This window comes from Taudactylus pleione, unplaced genomic scaffold, assembly GCF_031769625.1.
Source record: "Taudactylus pleione unplaced genomic scaffold, aTauple2 ptg000607l, whole genome shotgun sequence".
Lineage (NCBI taxonomy): Eukaryota > Metazoa > Chordata > Amphibia > Anura > Myobatrachidae > Taudactylus > Taudactylus pleione.
In genome coordinates this window covers 2,549,924-2,568,958 of record NW_028285009.1, presented here as the reverse complement: position 1 = coordinate 2,568,958, position 19,035 = coordinate 2,549,924, and the positions used below count along the sequence as shown (strand labels likewise).

General features: G+C 43.3%; 1 protein-coding gene across 1 annotated transcript in view; it reads right to left on the bottom strand.

Annotated features, from left to right (window-relative positions):
* Positions 1-19,035, bottom strand: part of LOC148480700 (solute carrier family 26 member 6-like) — a 52,036-nt gene that overhangs the window by 11,738 nt on the left and 21,263 nt on the right. The window contains exons 9-17 of the mRNA XM_088454018.1: positions 16,997-17,110; positions 16,803-16,880; positions 15,490-15,585; positions 11,328-11,434; positions 11,174-11,243; positions 9,689-9,781; positions 9,486-9,602; positions 8,634-8,825; positions 1,152-1,206 (exon numbers count right to left, since the gene is read on the bottom strand). Of these exons, the coding sequence (XP_088310144.1) occupies positions 1,152-1,206; positions 8,634-8,825; positions 9,486-9,602; positions 9,689-9,781; positions 11,174-11,243; positions 11,328-11,434; positions 15,490-15,585; positions 16,803-16,880; positions 16,997-17,110 (922 nt within the window). The remainder of the gene's footprint in view (positions 1-1,151; positions 1,207-8,633; positions 8,826-9,485; positions 9,603-9,688; positions 9,782-11,173; positions 11,244-11,327; positions 11,435-15,489; positions 15,586-16,802; positions 16,881-16,996; positions 17,111-19,035) is intronic.

The following is a 19,035-nucleotide window of genomic DNA, read 5'->3' as shown; positions in this document are numbered from 1 at the left end:
AACTAATTGAATCTGCCTATTAGAGTTGGGATGAGTGTCTCCTAGCTGAATGTAGCTGAACTCTGAATTGCAGTGTACAAATAGAGCTGTCCAGCCGCTTGAGGCTACATGCAAAAACAGCCCGTATTTACCCTCCCTACATGCAAATAAATAAATGTATTTGCACCCTTTGCATTGCATAATGGTTTGTTCAAGTGCAAAGTTGACACGACTTTTATTTTTTGCTTTGTTCCCACCTCTATTGAGCATAACCTCAACAGAAGGACTCATAGATATGAAACTCTTGTTGTCCTTCTGGTTGGGTGGGAAAGTGGTTTACAATGTGTCATCTATATACTGCATATATACTAGTCCCTTCATAGCCCTTTTCTGTGTGTGTTCAGTAAGTACATCTAATTAACCAGTTCATCTATTAAGCTCTGCTGATTTTTGGTGACGTAAGCAAGGTCCTTTGACAATCCTCTCCTAGTCAATGACCACAGAGTCTGCTAGGATCTACAGAAGTCCATCTGTCCATCTCTGAACTCATGTGGAACCTAGCTATGGGAAAGATGAGTATGGGAAAGTGAGCAGCCAACTTTTTATAAGCCAAACACTCTCACAAGCTGCTCTGGGCAACCAGTGTGTGGTAACTACGGGTATTTGTGCAAGGTTTTGAAGTTTGGCTCCTGCATTGTGCATTATTTATATTACTTGGCAATCCATCTGGCATTCTGCGGGTCAGATGCGGACCTCAAAACCATTTCTTTTGTCCCTTCCATCTCCATGGTCTTTACTAGTAGTTAACTGTGATCCAACCAGTAACTTGTCATTTATAAGCTATTTACCCATCCTATGCAAGACAAAGGAAAACCCTAATCTAATTAGCTCATTTCACTACAGAGAATCACCAATGTGCACATGATTAACCAGACCAATGGCGATACCAGGCACTGTTATATTTTTATGTGAATTTAAATGTATGAAGACAACATATAATAAATAAGCCACCTCCGTGGAGAACTGTACAGTTGATGGTCTGAAATGGGGCTATGCAGACCCTGTATAAGATAATTGTTCCGATCATTACTGAAGACTTATTGATATAATACATCATTCTGGTAAAGCTGTGTGAGGTGAGTCTGGCTGCGGAGAAAGCGAAGGACACTTACAGTCACAGCTGACGAGATAAACGTCCACTTCAATTTCACGAAACTCCTCGAAGAGCTAAAAGAAAAAAAATGTTGAAAATTTGAAGCTTACATATTGTTGCTTGGTTACTATTTCATGTGCATCTTTGCTATAGCTTATATCTTTTTGGGGGAGATATGTCAAACCTGTTGGCGCGTGGCGATGGAAATGCCATAGGTGTGTAGCGGGAGATCTCATACATAAAATATCATCACAGGGAGGTACCTTAATGGTGCATACACACGATCAGATTTTTCCTTCAGATATGAACGATAACGATTTAAAAATCGTTCAGTCGTTCATATCTGAAGGAAAATCGTTCATATCTGACATGCCTGAACGATGGACGATCAACGATGCGCGTTCCCGATGGTCAGATAACGATTTCTGACATCTGATGTGTTTGCAGTCAGACTTGGACGATTCCATTCATTTTAATGCAGTCAAAAATCGTTCAATCGTTCAAATCGTTCAAATCGTTTAATCGTTTAATCGTTCATCTGACAAATCTGACAAGTCTGACAAATCTGACCGTGTGTACGCTCCATAAGGTGCATACACACATAACGATTTTTTGAACGATTATCGTTAAACGATATTGTTTAACGATAATCGTTTGAAAAAATCGTTCACTTTCTGAGTCAAACGATGAACGATTATCGTTCATGCGCGTTCACGTTTGTTTGTAGTTTGTAGTTCAGTCAGACTTGTCAACTGAACGATTTTCAGTAAGGGAATATGCAAAAATCGTTTGTAGTTCATAAAAATCGTTCATTACACTTTAAAATCTGACAGATAATCGTTCAGAAAATCGTTCAGAAAATCGTTGGTAACAAAATCGTTGTGTGTGTATGCACCATTACAAAGATATAACTTCTTTACATAGTACTGGGCAGCAGGATCAATATAAAGATAAATGAAATACAACACTGCGCACTGGGGGCCTGATTCAGAGCCCGACGCTATTAGCGGACGCGTGTTCTAAAAAAGGGGCCGGATATTTAAATTGAGCGCTCGCTCTTTGCGGTGTGTTGATGCCTCTATGTCTGAGCGAGAGTCCAAAAAATGCGCTCACTATTTCGTAAAGACGCCCCTTTGCCATTCGCATCACATGTCATCTCCGGTATTTATTAGATTAATCGGGAACATTGAAAGGCGTCTGAACTGCTCGCAGTGCTTGTGGTAAGTTTTTCTTCCCGCTATCACTGCGAGCAGTTCAGGCTAAAAGACAACCAAGTGACGTGGTCGATGACGCTTCTTTACTAATTATGCACTCCCATTAAACGCCCTTTTGACCGTTTGGCACGCCTGCGTTCGGATCTCCACTCCCCCGTTTTCAAGCACCTTCCCCTGTTACCACCCACAAACGGTACATTCTGTCAATCACATTAGCAGCCCCTCGCTGTGTTGTGAGCGCTCGATTTCCGACCGCAATGACTGGTTTGCGCATGCGCATTACGACCCATACGCATGCGCAGCTGTGCAAACATCGCTCAGAGCGAACGAGCGGCCGCTTACGAGCGGCTCTGAATCAGGCCCTGGGCTCCTATCCTACTGTTTGTGGTGAGCTGCTGATTGGGAAAAGGGAAGTGTCCTCCCTTATAGCGTGAATATACAAAGATGATTAATCAGCACTAAACCATCTGAACCTGTATAGCGCATTAATAATGCTATTGTGTTTGAAATGAGTCGCTAATTTGTAGAACGTAATAGATGTAATGATCATCAGCAAGCTGCCGTACCAAGTGGAAAAAATGCTTTACTTGGATTACACATGTAATGCATATACAGATTAAAGAACAATGGCCCTCATTCAGAGCCGTTCGCTATTTGCGGTCGTTCGTTCAAAAACAAGGGGTGGCTATTCAAATGATCCGTTCGCACATTGCGGTCTGTTCACACCTCTAAGTCTGAACGAGCGAGCAAAACATACGCTCGTTTATTTGATAAAAACGCCCCCTGGCCGCTCGCACCATACGTCATGTCCGCTATTTATTTGATTAATCGAGTACATCGTACAGCGTATGAACTGCTCGCTATTCTTGTGGTTGGTTTTTTCAACCGCTATTTTGCGAGCAGTTCTGAGTTTAAAAAAACCAAGTGACGCGGTCGATGACGCTGCTGCATTAATTATGCACACCCTTAAAACGCCCGTTTTGACCTTTAAGCACGCCTGCGTTCGAATTCCACTCCCCCGTTTTCAAGCACCTTCCCCTGTTACCACCCACATACGCCTCATTCTGTCACTCAAAATAGCAGGCACTCGCTATATAGCGTACAAACGATTTTCGGCCGCACTGACTGGTTCGCGCATGCGTACTAAAAACCGTACGCATGCGCAGATGTGCGAACATCGCTCGGAACGAGCGTACTGCAGCTAACGAGCGGCTCTGAATGAGGGCCAATATTATAATGTTCAGATCTAGACTTGAATAATGAAAAAACGGTAGAAACTCAATGGGAATACAAATAAAAATAAAAATAGAATTAGAATGAAAATAGTAAATGAAAAATAATAAATTAAAAAGTGCTTGCTGGCACAGGTATAGCAAAAAAAGTCAGATGATGTAACTAGCACACTATACTTGCTGTACTGAGACCCTTCTTAAGTATGAAACTTCAATGCTTGTATATGACGGAAAGAGACTAGCGGCGTCCCGCTATCTCTTCCAGTGGAATGCAGTCCTGATATGGATGATAAGCCTGCATGAGATGGTTATAGTGGGCTTGAAGGTAGCTGGTGTGGGCTGATGTCGAGGGTGTCTTCTGTGTAGGATGGGGGAGAACCACTCGGGCCAGGGTCTCCAGACTGGGGTGGTGCAGGCTGTGGGTGGAGTGAGCGGTGGGCCTAATGAAAGGCTGTGCCCTGCACCACCCCAGTCTGGAGTCTCAGTACAGCAAGTATAGTGTGCTAGTTACATCATCTGACTTTATTATTTTTCAATATAAAGATGACAAACATCAGCTTTCAGTAACAGCTTCTTAACACAACATGAGCTCCATGGCTCACCTTCATTTCACCTTCACTAGAACACACACATGCACATGAAAGGTATATTTCCCCTTCAGTAGCCGTAACTGGAAGTGATGTGGACTAAGGGCGGAAGTGCAGTTTCCTGCCCACACAGTCCACCAAAAAAAGAAAGTTGGCCCCTCCTTCACTAGAACACACCCACATGCACATGAGAAAGGAACAAGCAAGTACATGAATATACAGCAGACAAACAAATACACATGTATATTAATATATCACCATCTGCTGTCCCTCCAAGATAAGTACATGCATATGAATAAACCCACAGTCTGTTGTACATATTTCAACACTCTAGGTTTCTTCAAGTAAACCCATCTTTGATGTAAGTCTCCAATGTCTCTCTCTGGCAAGAGGCTTAGTCAGGATATCAGCGGCCATATCTTCTGTTGAACAATGATGCTTGACATCAATATGCTTGGTCCTTGGATTCACTTTTTCTATTTGTGCTAACGCAAGGCATCCTTGATTATCTTCATACATCTTGATAGGTTCTTCTTGATGCATTCCTAGGTCTGATAGTAGTTGCATTAACCATATCACTTCTTGACTTGCGTGAGCCACTGCAATATATTCAGCCTCTGTAGATGACAGTGCTACGTAAGACTGGCTCTTGTTTGTCCAGCTGATTAATCCTTCTCCAAATGAGAATAAATATAATTTCTGTCTCCAGCCCAGTCAACATATCCTGTTAGCTTGTGACTTGTACCTCCTGAGAGTTTAAGCTTCTTGTAATCGTTCCCTTTAAATAACGAATTACCCTCTTGACTGCCTTCCAGTCCATCTGTGTTGGTTTTTAAACTTTTCTGCTTAAGAGCCCAACTGCTGTGGAAATATCTGGTCTGGTGACAGTTGCAATGTATAGCAATTTACCTATAGCTTTTCTGTATAGATGATTATCTTGTAGCAGTTTACTCTGATCATTTGATTCCTTTACGAGTGTTTGCTATCTTTGATTCTTGCATACCTAATTCCTCAGTGGTTTCCTGAATTTTGTATTCTGACTTAGGGGGTCATTCAGACCCACTCGCGAGCGGCAGTACGCTCGCAAGTGGGTCGATGTTCCCCACTGAGCATGCGCACGACGGAGGGAGCTCCGTCGTGCGCATGCGCGAGACCCGGCGAGCGACGGGCTTCCCATCGCTCCGGGTCTTGCACCAAAGGGGGCGTGCTGTCGATGTTGATTGACAGCACGCCCCCTTTGGTGGGCGTGCCGGGGGCGTGCCTGCCAGACGGAGGCGTTCCCATGGGAACGCCTACCGTCTGAAGCCGGCCCCACTGACATCACTAGTGATGTCAGTGGGAGTGATTTTGGCTCTGATAGAGCCAAAATCACTCCAGGGCTTGTGGCTGGGAGACCCTACCGCAGGATCTCCGTCGCAAGTCCGATGGTTGCGATGGTCAAGACCATCGCGACCATCTTTTTGGTCGCTCGTATATGCTGTGGGTTGTGACCCACAGCTATACGAGCGTCCAGGAGGACGCTCCATTTTCATGGAGGAGGGCACTGATTCAGAGCGAGCGCTCTGGTCAGAGCGTCCGGCTCTGAATCAGGCCCTTAATGTTAACATTCCATCATATTCTCTTGAGATTTCCATTCCCAAGTAATGCGTTATGTGACCTAGGTCTTTTGTTTCAAACTGACTGTTTAGTACTAGTACTAGTAGTATTTCAATTTCATCCCCTTCGTGTTCGAAACAAACTAGCAAATCGTCCACGTAAATTAATACATAGAACCATCTTTCTTCTTTGAACTTTATATAATGACAGGGGTCTGCTTTACTTCTGATGAACCCCTTCTCCGTCAAGACTTCATTTAGTTTTGTATTCCATGCTCTTGCTGCTTGCTTTAGACCGTATATACTCTTGTTAAGCTTACATACATGATCTGGTTCTTGAGAATTCACAAGACCTGGTGGTGGTTCCATGTATATGTCTTCTCTTAGTTCACCATATAGGAAAGCCATAATCACATCGAAATGTTTCACCTGCATACATGTTATGGCTGCTGGTAGGAGTAAGGTTCTAATGGTGGTGTGCTTCACAACTGGAGCAAACGTTTCATCATAATCTTCTCCAAATTTCTGTGAAAGTCCTTTAGCAACTAGTCTTGCCTTGTATCTTTCTACTTTTCCGGGAGGCCGCTCCAAAAAAAAAAAAAGTGTCCGGCTCTGAATCAGGCCCTATGTCTTTACTTTGTATTAGATAAGTGACTGTGAACCTGGAATAGTCGTCAATAAATGTCAGCATGTACCTTTTGCCTCCTGACGTGCGTATTTTCATAGGTCCGCATACTATGTACAAGGCCTAGTGGTCTTGAAGCTCTGCTTTCGCTTAGCTTTGGAATTGTCGCCCTTGTTGCTTTTTGCTTTTAGGCAGCATTTGCATTTCATAATTTCCGAACAATCTGACACTGTGAGATCCTTGGCTAGGTCTCTTCTCTGCATTTCCTTTATTTAATCTGAGTGTCTATGTCCTAATCTTCTATGCCGCTTGTGAATGCAGTCAGTGTTTCTGTGTACTTAGCTTTGCCTGCTGCGCTGCGATATCCAGACAATATACGTGTTCTTCTATTCTGGCTGTATCTAGCATTTCTCTTCCATTTTGGATAAAACACTTGTTATTCTGGAACTTTACAGTAAGTTCTTTTTCTACTAAAATCTTTACCGACAATAGTGCTCTTTTTAGCTGGGGAACATATAGTACATATGTTATGGGTACCTGTATGTAGTTGTCATCCCCCTTGGAGCATACCGTGCATCTAGAAAGTATTCACAATGCTTCACTATTTCCACATTTTGTTATGTTACAGCCTTATTCCAAAATGGAATAAATTCTGTTTCCTCCTCAAAATTCTACACACAATACCCCATAATGACAACGTTTAAAAAGTTTTTTTTACGATTTTTGCCCAGTCTGGGCCCATAACCTGTTGGTGTGTGGCGATGGAAATACCATAGGTGTGCAGCGGGAGGTCTCATACATAAAAGATTATCACAGGGAGTTACCTTACAATCAGACAGTGTTTCCAGCTTTACAGTCATAATCTACATACACTGAGCTGACTCCTAATTATACTTTACAAATATATTTCTAACGTACGTCCCCTCTATATTGGAGCCAAGCAGGTGGATAATAGATATATTTTTTTTTACAGAGACATCACTTTTGATGGTCTCAATCAACACTTGGCATGTTCTTGTCTCATCATCAGTGGAGGTCACAATTGGGGCAAATGAAAGCCACCGCCATCAATATACTTGATAGTCCTTTAAACTCCACTTGTGGTGTAAGTGTTGACTTTGACTTGCCATAAGTTTGTATGTACTATCCTATAGCTAGATGGAATCTGTCTTGATCAAAATCAAATCTCTTTCACTTCAATACAAGAATATTATTCTTTTGACATCATCGTTCCTGCGAGCCAGCATGGTGACCTCATTCCCATTTATAATGACGTTAACAAAAAATGGCACCACAGCCCTTGGGGCCTGATTCGAAGTCACATGCAGCGCCGATGTTGGAGGCAGCGGAGCAATGTTTTCAGTCTGCGCATGGCACCACGCATGTCTCCTACAGTGTTGCAGAACATATTTGGATGCACAGTAGCAGAAGTGTATTGGAACTGTTCCTGGATGGTAACAGAGGGAGGTTCTAATCGGATGCAAGGAGTTGTTGTCTTATTGGAGGATCGAGGTCGTGTGGCTGATAGTGGTTGCATGTGCAGATGCAGAATCGATCTCGTAGGAGGCCATATTCAACCAGATAAACTGTTTTGATGGTGCGACTAAAGGTTCACCAGGCACGTTTGCCACATCTGAAGTCACAGTGGGTGTCTCAGTCCTTGTACATGTAGGTGCTTGGGTGTACACCAGGGAAGGGCTTTGTAGCTGCATTAGCATAAAGTAGCAGGTGCCACTGCGGCAGAAGACACGGACACGGCTGCGTGTAACTCAGAATCAGGCCCTTGGTTGGATATGAGAAAACTGCTTAACCTAAAATCTCGTATTGGGTAGAGCTGATTCTGTTATATAAATCCAATGTTTTACTTATCTGAGATTCACCGTTTAGTGGATCTGCCATGTCCATGTGCTACTAGTCTGCTTGCTAGTTCCTCCTGCCAAAATCCCACCAACAGCGCTCTACCCCTCTAGTGTGTAGTCTCTGGGGCATCTTAACAGAGCCTGCACTAGGTGAGTTGTATGAACTACAGCTCTGCTTATTAAAGGCTTGCAGGGCTAGTATACAGAGGAGCAACATGGGAACGGACCCTGTGGATCAGACAAATTGGACACTTAGCATAGTTTGTGTCATCTAACACTACATTTAAAGTTTCAGGTGAAGTTCCTTATTATGCAATATGTTGGTGTTATGTAAGTGTCTGGATAAGAATGACTATCTATAATTAAGAATCATCATTTTTGGAACTCACCTTCTTTAACATTTTCGTTCCGACGGTGTCTATAAAAATGACTGCTGAAAAGTCCAAAATAAGGGAGTGAAAGTCGAGTTTTTTCAGACCTAAAGAGCGGAGGGTGAGGGGACTCTGTGGGATGGTCTCACTCAGGGACTTCAGACTCCCGATCACCTCTTGTCTATTTGTCAGAAACTCCAAACCGCTGCCCTAGAGACAAGACAGGGAAGATTGAGGGACCATGGCGTGTCCAGCTTATGCAAGTAACACACAGCTAAACACCAGGTGAATTACAGCCCATCTTTCTCATCACTAGCAATTACCATTTACCACCAGCTTAGAAGAAAGGACAAACCTAGAATGGTGGAGGAGACATTGCCATTACAGAGCCACGAAGGGAAACGGGTACCTGCAATGCTGGTCCACCATCCTGAGGCTCTGGCTCTGCTCTTCTGATAGGCAATGTTACCGACTCTCCTGGAATGTGCAGGACACTTCAGAATTTGGAGGAGTTCTTCTGAGCTTCCCAGAGAGTAGACAACCCACCCGGCGCCCACTTCACTGCGATGCAATTTGCTGTGAATTGAGTCATCATGGCCACATATTACAGCATTAAACCAAAGGGGTGGAGCCATGATGAAGTCATTCATGCTCTACGGTACCTGCACCCCCCCACCTGCCCTTCCCCCTCTCAGATCTCTTAGAGGTCATCTTATAAATGGAGTATAATGATGGATAGGGGCTAACTAATGTGCATCATAGTCCAAAACGGGAGTTGACACGTGACTCAGAAGGGCATCGCCAAGCCTGTCGCAAAGGGGCTGTCAATGCCATGATCTACCCCTGACTGAGATCTTTTTATTTGCTCACCTTTTGTGTTTTTGCTAGAATGATTTTCGCCAGGTTGATGACCTTTTGTAGACTTTTCTTCCTCTTCTTAATGGCTTTCTTCTTCTTCTCAATTAGTTTGTCCACATTGGCCCCCATCTGAAATACACATATTTTGTTGCTGCAAATTTCACCTGTTAATGAGATGTGTGTCGTGTGCTCACCACATTAGTGACGCCTGATACCTTCAGCTTCAGGGCTTTGGCATACAACTCTGCATTGGCAAAATAAATGGGTGAACTGGATTTGAAGATCTTCACGCCAGAAATCTCTTTGGCCTGGAAACAAAAGAAAAACCCAGAAAACTTTAAATCTTTCTCAGTCACAGGAACAAAAAATAAAACAATAATACCATAGAAATGGTGCATCATAAAGGCTGGTGGTAAGTGATTAAAAAATAACGACCATTATTGTTGAAGCTGATAGATCGGTATTTATTTTCCATTGTTCCTTATGGTGCTTGTGGGTTGTAACATAGTGAAATTCTACTCAACAAATTGGAATATGTAAGGGTATTCCTGTTCTCTTTTAAGCTGAGAAAGTTGTCAAATCATAAAAGTTGTAAATCCACACCCGTTTGCCTGTGAAAAATCAGAACTGTACAAGAAAAGTTGGGGCTGTTTGATGGTACATAGGTCAGTGGTGGATATATACGTTAAAGAAATGGAGAAAGGGATGCAGCCACCATGTTGACATTCAAAATGTTGATGGTTATGATGACGTCAATGTTGAAAGGTCGAGATGCTCACAATGATGACATTCAGCAGGCAACAGAAGTTTAGGGTTAAGCACTTGGCCTAGGGGGAGAGTTAGCCTACAGGAGGGGAGAACTATGGTTAGGCACTAGGGAGAGGGTTAGACTCTGGGAAAGGATGATTAGGGTTTGGTTGCGGCAGTGGAGGGATAGGGGACGGCCTATGATACAGGAGGGGAGAAGTAGAGTTAGGCACTAGGGGGAGGGTTAGGGATAGGCTACGGGAAGGGAAGAGTAGAGTCAGGCACTAAGGAGAAGGTTAGGCTGTGGGAGGGGATGGTTAGGGTTAGGCACTAGGGGAAGGGTTAGGGATTGGCTCCATGAAGGGAAGAGTAGCGTTAGGCATTAAGTGAAGTGTTAAGCTGTGGTAGGGGATGGTGAGGGTTAGTCTGCAGCAGCAGAGTGTTAGGCTACAGGAGGAGAGGAGTAGGGCTAGGCACTGGGGGAGGGTTAGGTGGAGATAGGGGTTAGTTAGGGTTAGGCTGCAGCCTGCAACAGTGGATGAATAGGGTTAGGCTACGGGGAGAGCAGTAGGTTTAGGCACTGGGGGAGGGTTAGGTTGAGGGAGGGGATGGTTATGGTTAGGCTGCAGGAGGGAAGGAGTAGGGTTAGTCTACAGGAGGGGAGGATTAGAGGTAGGTGCTAAGGGGAGGGGAGGGTTATCTTTAGGCACCAACGGGAGGGTTAGGCACTAGGGGGAAGGTTAGGGGTTTGTGTTACCACTGGAACCGCTGGATGACAGCGAGAAGTAACCTACATCTGACCACTGGATCCATAAAATTGAGGCACCATAAGGATGGAGCATAATTCCAGTCTGCAGGCATAGCTTCTGCATGAAGGCTCTGCGCTGGTGCCCAGGTATGTTGTCATTCTTGAACACATACTTGTATAAGTGCTATACCTGTGCTATATTTACCATATCATTCTCTTCTGCATCCCTGTAGATGTCTGTTTCAGTAACTTGCCCCAGAACAGCGTAATGTGGCCTGTCAGACCAAAACAGAGAGCTTATACATTGCAAAGAATAATTTCTGACATTATCTATCTAAATGTTTAGTAGAAAAACTCACAATTGGGTTCTGAAAGTCACAGACAACAGTCCAAAGAAGACGGAGACAGCCAGTCCTATGTCCAGGTTCAGGCAGATTGTGGACAGAAAGGTCACTAACCATATTAGCTGAAAGTGAGGGGATTATCTGTAAATGGGTTATCAGGTATGTACAGTAAGCTACAATCTGGTTACAGTAATATCCCTGTATGCAGAGCATAGAGGAAGTAACACATCATCAATAAATCATAGAGGGAAGTGACACATCATCAATAAATCATAGAGAAAATGACACATCATCAATGAATGATAGAAGGAAGTGACACATCATCAATAAATCATAGAGGGAAGTGACACATAATCAATGAATGATAGAAGGAAGTGACACATCATCAATAAATCATAGATGGAAGTGACACATCATCAATAAATCATAGAGAAAATGACACATCAATGAATGATAGAAGGAAGTGACACATCATCAATAAATCATAGATGGAAGTGACACATCATCAATAAATCATAGAGAAAATGACACATCATCAATGAATGATAGAGGGAAGTGACACATCATCAATAAATCATAGAAGGAAGTGACACATCATCAATGAATGATAGAAGGAAGTGACACATAATCAATAAATCATAGAGGGAAGTGACACATCACCAAAAAATCGTAAAGGGAAGTGATACATCACAAATAAATCACTATACACAGAAATAAAATATTCTTGGCAGCATTAAAGGGAGAGTATTTATGAACTATGATGCTTCACTTTACCAGTATTTTATGTCATTTGATTTCCAGCTTAATATAACTTTTGCAAGTAATTAACTAGGTGTAATCCAATGACAACAGGCAGTGGTTCATTAATATCACACCAAGTAGGTCAGAGGTCTGTTACTTGTTACATGTGGCCCTTACAGCATTCAGGTGTTTAGAATGGGTACAAAGGGAATTCCACAAAAAAACTATTGAGATTATGCTTTGATTGACTTTGAACATTTGCAACATACAATAATATACTGCAGCTGGCAATAAAACATTAATACAAAGATCGTTATACAGGAGATTGTAACTACTATAAAGAATGGTTGAACTGAAGGCTGTGAATTTAAGCCCAGGGAACATCAGACCACAACGGTGTTTTTGGATTGTTGTCGCTTTGAAATGTTCTGACAGTTTCCCCTTTAATTGTGGTTAATTGACATGCAGCCAATAATTGTCAGATAGGGGCCACGTTTTAGGTTTATAATCATTGTGTGGCAGAGGAACTGCCCCTTTGTTCCGATTTTTTCACCCTCCCTTTGTTGCATATAAGTGGCTCTAAATCGTGGTAGTTTAATTGTGTAAATTAGGTTTTAGGATTAGTGGGTGCGCTTTCCTTGCATGGGGAATATGTTGTGAGCCAATTGTCTTCCAAGGGAAATGGTTACACCACCTAAACGTGTGGTTGTGGTAAATTGAACGCCAATGTTTGGGTTATGTGTGTGCGTGTTGGTTGTCCTTTCCGTTCCTCAGTGCCAGCACCATTTAAACATTTAAAATTAAAATTTCAGATTATTATTTTGACAATAAAAAATTGACAACATTTTTTAAACTCCAGCACTGTGTCCGTGTCTTTATTCTTAAAGGTTAAGTTATGTTTGTATATATGATTTAACGGTTTCATTTAGAGTGCAACACAATTATTTTCACAAAATTTAACTCAGTGGGGTATATTTACTAAAGTGAGAGTTTTAGAGGTGGAGATGTTGCCCATAGCAACCAATCTGATTCTACTTAACATTTAACTAGCACCTTCTAGAAGATAATAGCTAGAATCTGATTGGTTACTATGGGCAACATCTCCACTTCTAAAAACTCTCTCACTTTAGTAAATATACCCCACTGAGTTTATACATAGTTATGCTGTTTTAGCACCTCTAGTGGCTGAAACTTGGGTTTTTTAGCCCATATGCCTCTCTAGAATCATTCACCTTAGACCTCTTTGCAATACTACAGATCATCTTATTATTACTTGGTGAATACTGAATACAGGTCATCTGGAAAATATTCACAGCACTTCACTTTTTCCACATTTTGTTATGTTACAGCCTTATTCCAAAATTGAATAAATTCATTTTTGTCCTCAAAATTCTACACACAATACCCCATAATGACAACATGTAAAACGTTTTTTTGGGAGATTTTTGCAAATTTAATAAAGAAAAAAAACTAAGAAATCATATGTACATACTGTAAGTATTCACAGCCTTTGCTCAATACTTTGTTGATGCACCTTTGGCAGCAATTACAGCCTCAAGTCTTTTTGAATATGATGCCACAAGCTTGGCACACCTATCTTTGGGCAGTTTTGCCCATTCCTCTTTGCAGCACCTCTCAAGCTCCATCAGGTTGGATGGGAAGCGTCAGTGCACAGCCATTTTCAGATCTCTCCAGAGATGTTGAATCGGATTCAAGTCTGGGCTGTGGCTGGGCCACTCAGGGACATTCACAGAGTTCTCCTGAAGCCACTCCTTTGATATATTGGCTGTGTGCTTAGGGTAGTTGTCCTGCTGAACGATGAACTGTCACCCCAGTCTGAGGTCAAGAGCACTCTGGAGCAGGTTTTCATCCAGGATGTCTCTATACATTGCTGCATTCATCTTTACCTCTATCTTGACTAGTCTCCCAGTTCCTGCCGCTGAAAAACATCCCCACAGCATGATGCTGCCACCACCATGCTTCACTGTAGGGATGGTATTGGCCTGGTGATGAGCGGTGCCTGGTTTTCTCCAAGCATAACGCCTGGCAATGACGCCAAAGAGTTCAATCTTTGTCTCATCAGACCAGAGAATTTTGTTTCTCATGGTCTGAGAGTCCTTCAGGTGCATTTTGGCAAACTCCAGGTGGGCTGCCATGTGCTTTTCACTAAGGAGTGGCTTCCATCTGGCCACTCTACCATACAGGCCTGATTGGTGGATTGCTGCAGAGATGGTTGTCCTTCTGGAAAGGTTCTCCTCTCTCAACAGAGGAATGCTGTAGCTCCGACAGAGTGACCATCTGGTTCTTGTTCACCTCCCTGACTAGTGCCCTTCTCCCATGATTGCTCAGTTTAGACGGCCGGCCAACTCTAGGAAGAGTCCTGGTGGTTCCGAACGTCTTCCATTTATGGATGATGGAGGCCACTGTGCTCATTGGGACCTTCAAAGCAGCAGATATTTTTCTGTACCCTTCCCCAGATTTGTGCCTCGAGACAATCCTGTCTCGGAGGTCTACAGACAATTCCTTGAACTTCATGCTTGGTTTGTGCTCTCACATGCACTGTCAAGTGTGGGACCTTCTATAGACAGGTGTTTGCCTTTCAAAATCATGTCCAAACAACTGAATTTACCACAGGTAGACTCCAATCAGGGGTGTATCTATAACGGGTGCAGGGTGTGCAGGGGACCCCGCACTGCACACCCTGCACCCATAGTATTACTTACCTCTCCGAAGTCCCACATCGGTGCGGGGGTCCAGCACTGTAAAAATGACTGGAAAATGGCCGCCGCTGCCATTTTACCGTCGTTTGCGCATGTGCAGTACAGGGAGAATGGCCGCCACAGCCATTTTCCCGGTGACCTGCGCATAGTCTATAGACTCTGGGTGCACTCTAGTGCCCAGAGTCTATAATTCCAGCGCTGGCCACGCACAGCTCAGTGCGATGCCGGTTGCCGGACAGAGAGGAGGGGGCCCATGTTGGAGACTGCTCACGGGTCCCCTCCTCTCTAGAAACGCCCTTGACTCAAATTAAAGTGTAGGAACATCTCAAGGATGATCAGTGGAAACCGGATGCACCTGAGCTCAATTTTGAGCTTCATGGCAAAGGCTGTGAATACTTATGTACATGTGATTTCTTAGTTTTTTTTTTTTTATAAAATTTTCAAAAGTCTCAGAAAAAACATTTTACACGTTGTCATTATGGGGTATTGTGTGTAGAATGTTGAGGACAAAAATTTATTTATTTCATTTTGGAATAAGGCTGTAACATAACAAAATGTGGAAAAAGTGAAGTGCTGTGAATACTTTCCGGATGCACTGTATATTGTATAATAATATTACATGATCTTGTTTTACTACATGGGCATGGATAATGTCTTTATACAGGCGGGAAATTACCCAATTGCTTGAAGCAAGTAACATAGTTGTTACTACTCACCAGATCACATTTGTTGGTCCGCCATAGAACAGGTATATCCATGAACTGCTTGTACATGCCTTTCAGATTGGCGATGACAATAGCTGACAGTATTGCCTTTAGGGAAAGAAAAATTGGTGAATTACACTATGTTCTAAATTATTCCCCCCCCCCCCATCCCCCCCCTGGGAGTGACTAGACGTTCCTGGTTTCTAGAGCGACCTTTCACACAGAGCCAGGAACTGCTTGCATCCACTATACATGTGGTTCTATGGACTTTGTTTGCAGATTAATGAAGCAGAACATGTTTTCTCTGAGTAGACAGAGTCCTGCCCTGTTTTAGCATGTTAAAGTTGAATGTATGAATGCATCAACCAAACACAGGCAGAGTTGAAAGCTAAGGATCACAGATTTTTTTTTTATATCATCATTGAACTATGGAATAACAAATGTCTGAGTTGTAAAGCCAATATTACGGTGTATATTTAAAGTACCCTTGTCACCTAAAATCAGGTAATGCAGCCATTTTACCGGAGACAATGTATGAGTGCAACAACCAGTCCACAGTGCTGGACCAGTTATTACCCAACATGCACCTTGAAATGTGCAAAAGTGCCTAGATTTTCTGCCAAGACCCATGTTGATGGAGCAAGGTGACTTCTTCTGGGGAGGAGAAGTTGGCACGGGCCGATGGGAACAGTTGGACAGAGTGAGGGCCTTCCATGCAAAGTTTGGAGCACACCGTAGGTACACCTAGTTCTGCAGAACAGCACAGATACAAAATTTACTATTATGGAACAAGATTATTGTAATACCGTAAATTATCTGGAATATTTACAGGCCTTACTATCTTTACACAGGGGCAGATGACCATTTCCTCACCCCAAAAGGTCTTCCTTCCACCAACTCTGAACTTGCGATCCTTGGCAATCCTCCTATACTTTATAGGGACCAGTTTTGTGTCCTCCATTTTTTAGGCAATGTTTTAATGACTTTGACAGTTCTGATATCTTTGCGTTCTCACAAACAATATAAACCATAATTTTATGCTAAACTGAGCCACATTTAAACTTAAAAAAGATACAAGTTTTTATTGAAGTGGTTGTTTTAATGTGGTAGGAAGCTGGACTAAGGTGTAACATTTATGCTTTTTGCACATTGCACCTCCACACATCGAGGCACACTTCTAGGTTGAGGAGGAATCTCCAAAGTGTGAATGATAGCTTGTACCTTAGTTGATGCTGGACAGACAATCTAGTCACCGCTGTGCAACACCAACGCGTTTCGCTTTGCTAGTGACCTCTGTGTCTGGTAGAGAAAAACTAAATGCTTACCTTGGGAAGGCATGTAAATAGTTCCCCTGCCTTTAGAATGATCACCATGATAATGAGAGCGGACACTGATCCCGCAATCTGAAAATGTTGATACCCACCAGTCAGTGGGGGAAAATTATTGTTCTTTAATTATATAGATAATTTACCAGAACTTGTTTTCAGCTAAAATATTTGTTCCATATATGAAGCATTACCTGTGTGTTCCCTCCTGTGCTTTCCTGAACGAGGCTCCTGGACATGGACACAGTAACAGCAAAACAATGGAAAAAGCTGCCTGTTAGATTGCTGAGTCCAAGTGCAATCAGCTCCTTTGAGAGGAAAGGTGACAGTGGAAAAACGCAATTATATGAGATAATGATTGTTTGCAGAGTTGTAGCAGTTTGCAGTTTGCTTTCAGTATAAAAAAGCGTTCCAAGCATCTATAATAGAGTATGGTAGCACATGCAGTGGTCGGTAGTATAGGTTCTCCAGCAGTTTGCTAATAATAATAATTAAAACAAACCCTAGCAATTTCTCTGAGTGATGAAGGATGGAACCACTTCAGACTGCATGATAGAGTGCAGTGGGGCCAGAGACTAGAGCCTTTAAATGTCCCTTTTTGGATTTTGGATAAAACCTCCTCAACCATTTGAAGTGAACTTGAGTTTTAGGTTAATACTTTGAAAATGAGTGCTACCCCCCTTTCAGTCTATGCCTTGCATCAGAGATACAGCTCTTAATTCCCACTACCCTCCTGACACTGCAGATGCCGGGGACCAAGTATTGCCAAACCAGCTAGTGACCCAAACCAATGCCATGACATTCTATGTGGAGAAATGCTCAACGTGGTCAACTGTAAAGCCCCACGATGGGGAGGATGCCAGCTTTGGAAGAGGCCTGGTCAACATTGCTAGAGAGATTCTGGAAAAAGATCACATTGTGAAAGATCCACCCATTGATTGGTGAGCTTGGCTTTGAAAAGATTCAGACTGAGCCCATGAGGAAGTGGCATTTTAAATTTGGGGCTACTAGCATGCCAATCCTGGGCAAGGGGGCCAATCAGAGCTGCATCATCATATCCACACCATTTTGCTCCTGCTTATGTTGGCTGACATGAGCGGAGTAAGTTCCTTGGCATAATGGCAGTGGGGAATACCTTCCGAAGAAAGAATATAGAAGACATCGGAAAGAAGAAGAGAAGTGCCAAGGGTTTAAAAAAAAAAGAAAAAAAAAAGCTGACACTTCTTTCAATGTTCAACCGCTAAAGAAATATAAGAGACCATTTGTGGGTTCAAAATTAGTCCTCCTTTGGAAGGAATTGGGCACATTGGCCAACTCCATCTTAGACATTCAGGTCCCGCTCAGTCCTAAATATTTTTTACTCCCTATATGTATCCCTGGGGCATCCCCTCATCAAAATAGGTTATTTACTCAGATGGTTTTGACGGCAGCCCAACACTGGAACAGATCCCGGCAGCGGCAGCCCGACAGCGCTGGAAATCCCGATCGTCCCTAGGTAAGTATTAACTAACCTAACCTACCCCCCTAACCCTAACCCTCCCTTAGGGGTGCCTAACCCTAACCTCCCCCCCAAGTGCCTAAACCTAACCCCCCCTTCCCCGCTGCCTAAACCTAAGTCCCCCGGGGGGGGTGCCTTACCCTAACCTCCCCCCAGGGGTGCCTAACCCTCCCTCCCCCTAGCCTAAACCTAACCTCCCGGGGGGGTGTCTAACCTAAGCCCTAAACCTAACCCTCCCTGCGGCTGTCCGCTCGCGGCGCCCGGCATCCCTTCGATCGGTCTCTCGGCGTCGGTGAAATGAGCGGCGTCTACATCTAGATGCCGGGCATTTCACCCTCGCCGGGATATGACAGTCGGGAAGCAGGTTGTCAGTATAATGTCAGCCGGCTTTCCAATTGCATCCAGTTTTGATGGCCAGATGCGTCATTGCTTCAGCTTGGAAGACATCTGAAGCTCCTACTATGGGCTTGATCATAGCTAAAATATGGCATATCCATTCCATGGAATACATCACTAGCATAAGAAATTTATCAAGGTCTGGGAACCCTGGACTTCTCATTTTCAGGTGCCCCCAGCATTTATCTGACCACTTATTTTTGTGTTATTATTTGATATATAGGACCTCATTCAGAGTCGGTTGTAGCGGCCGCACGGTCGTACGCCACCGATGTTCGCTAAACTGCGCATGCGTACAGTTCGCAATGCGCATGCGCAAACTAGCCGCTACGATCAGAA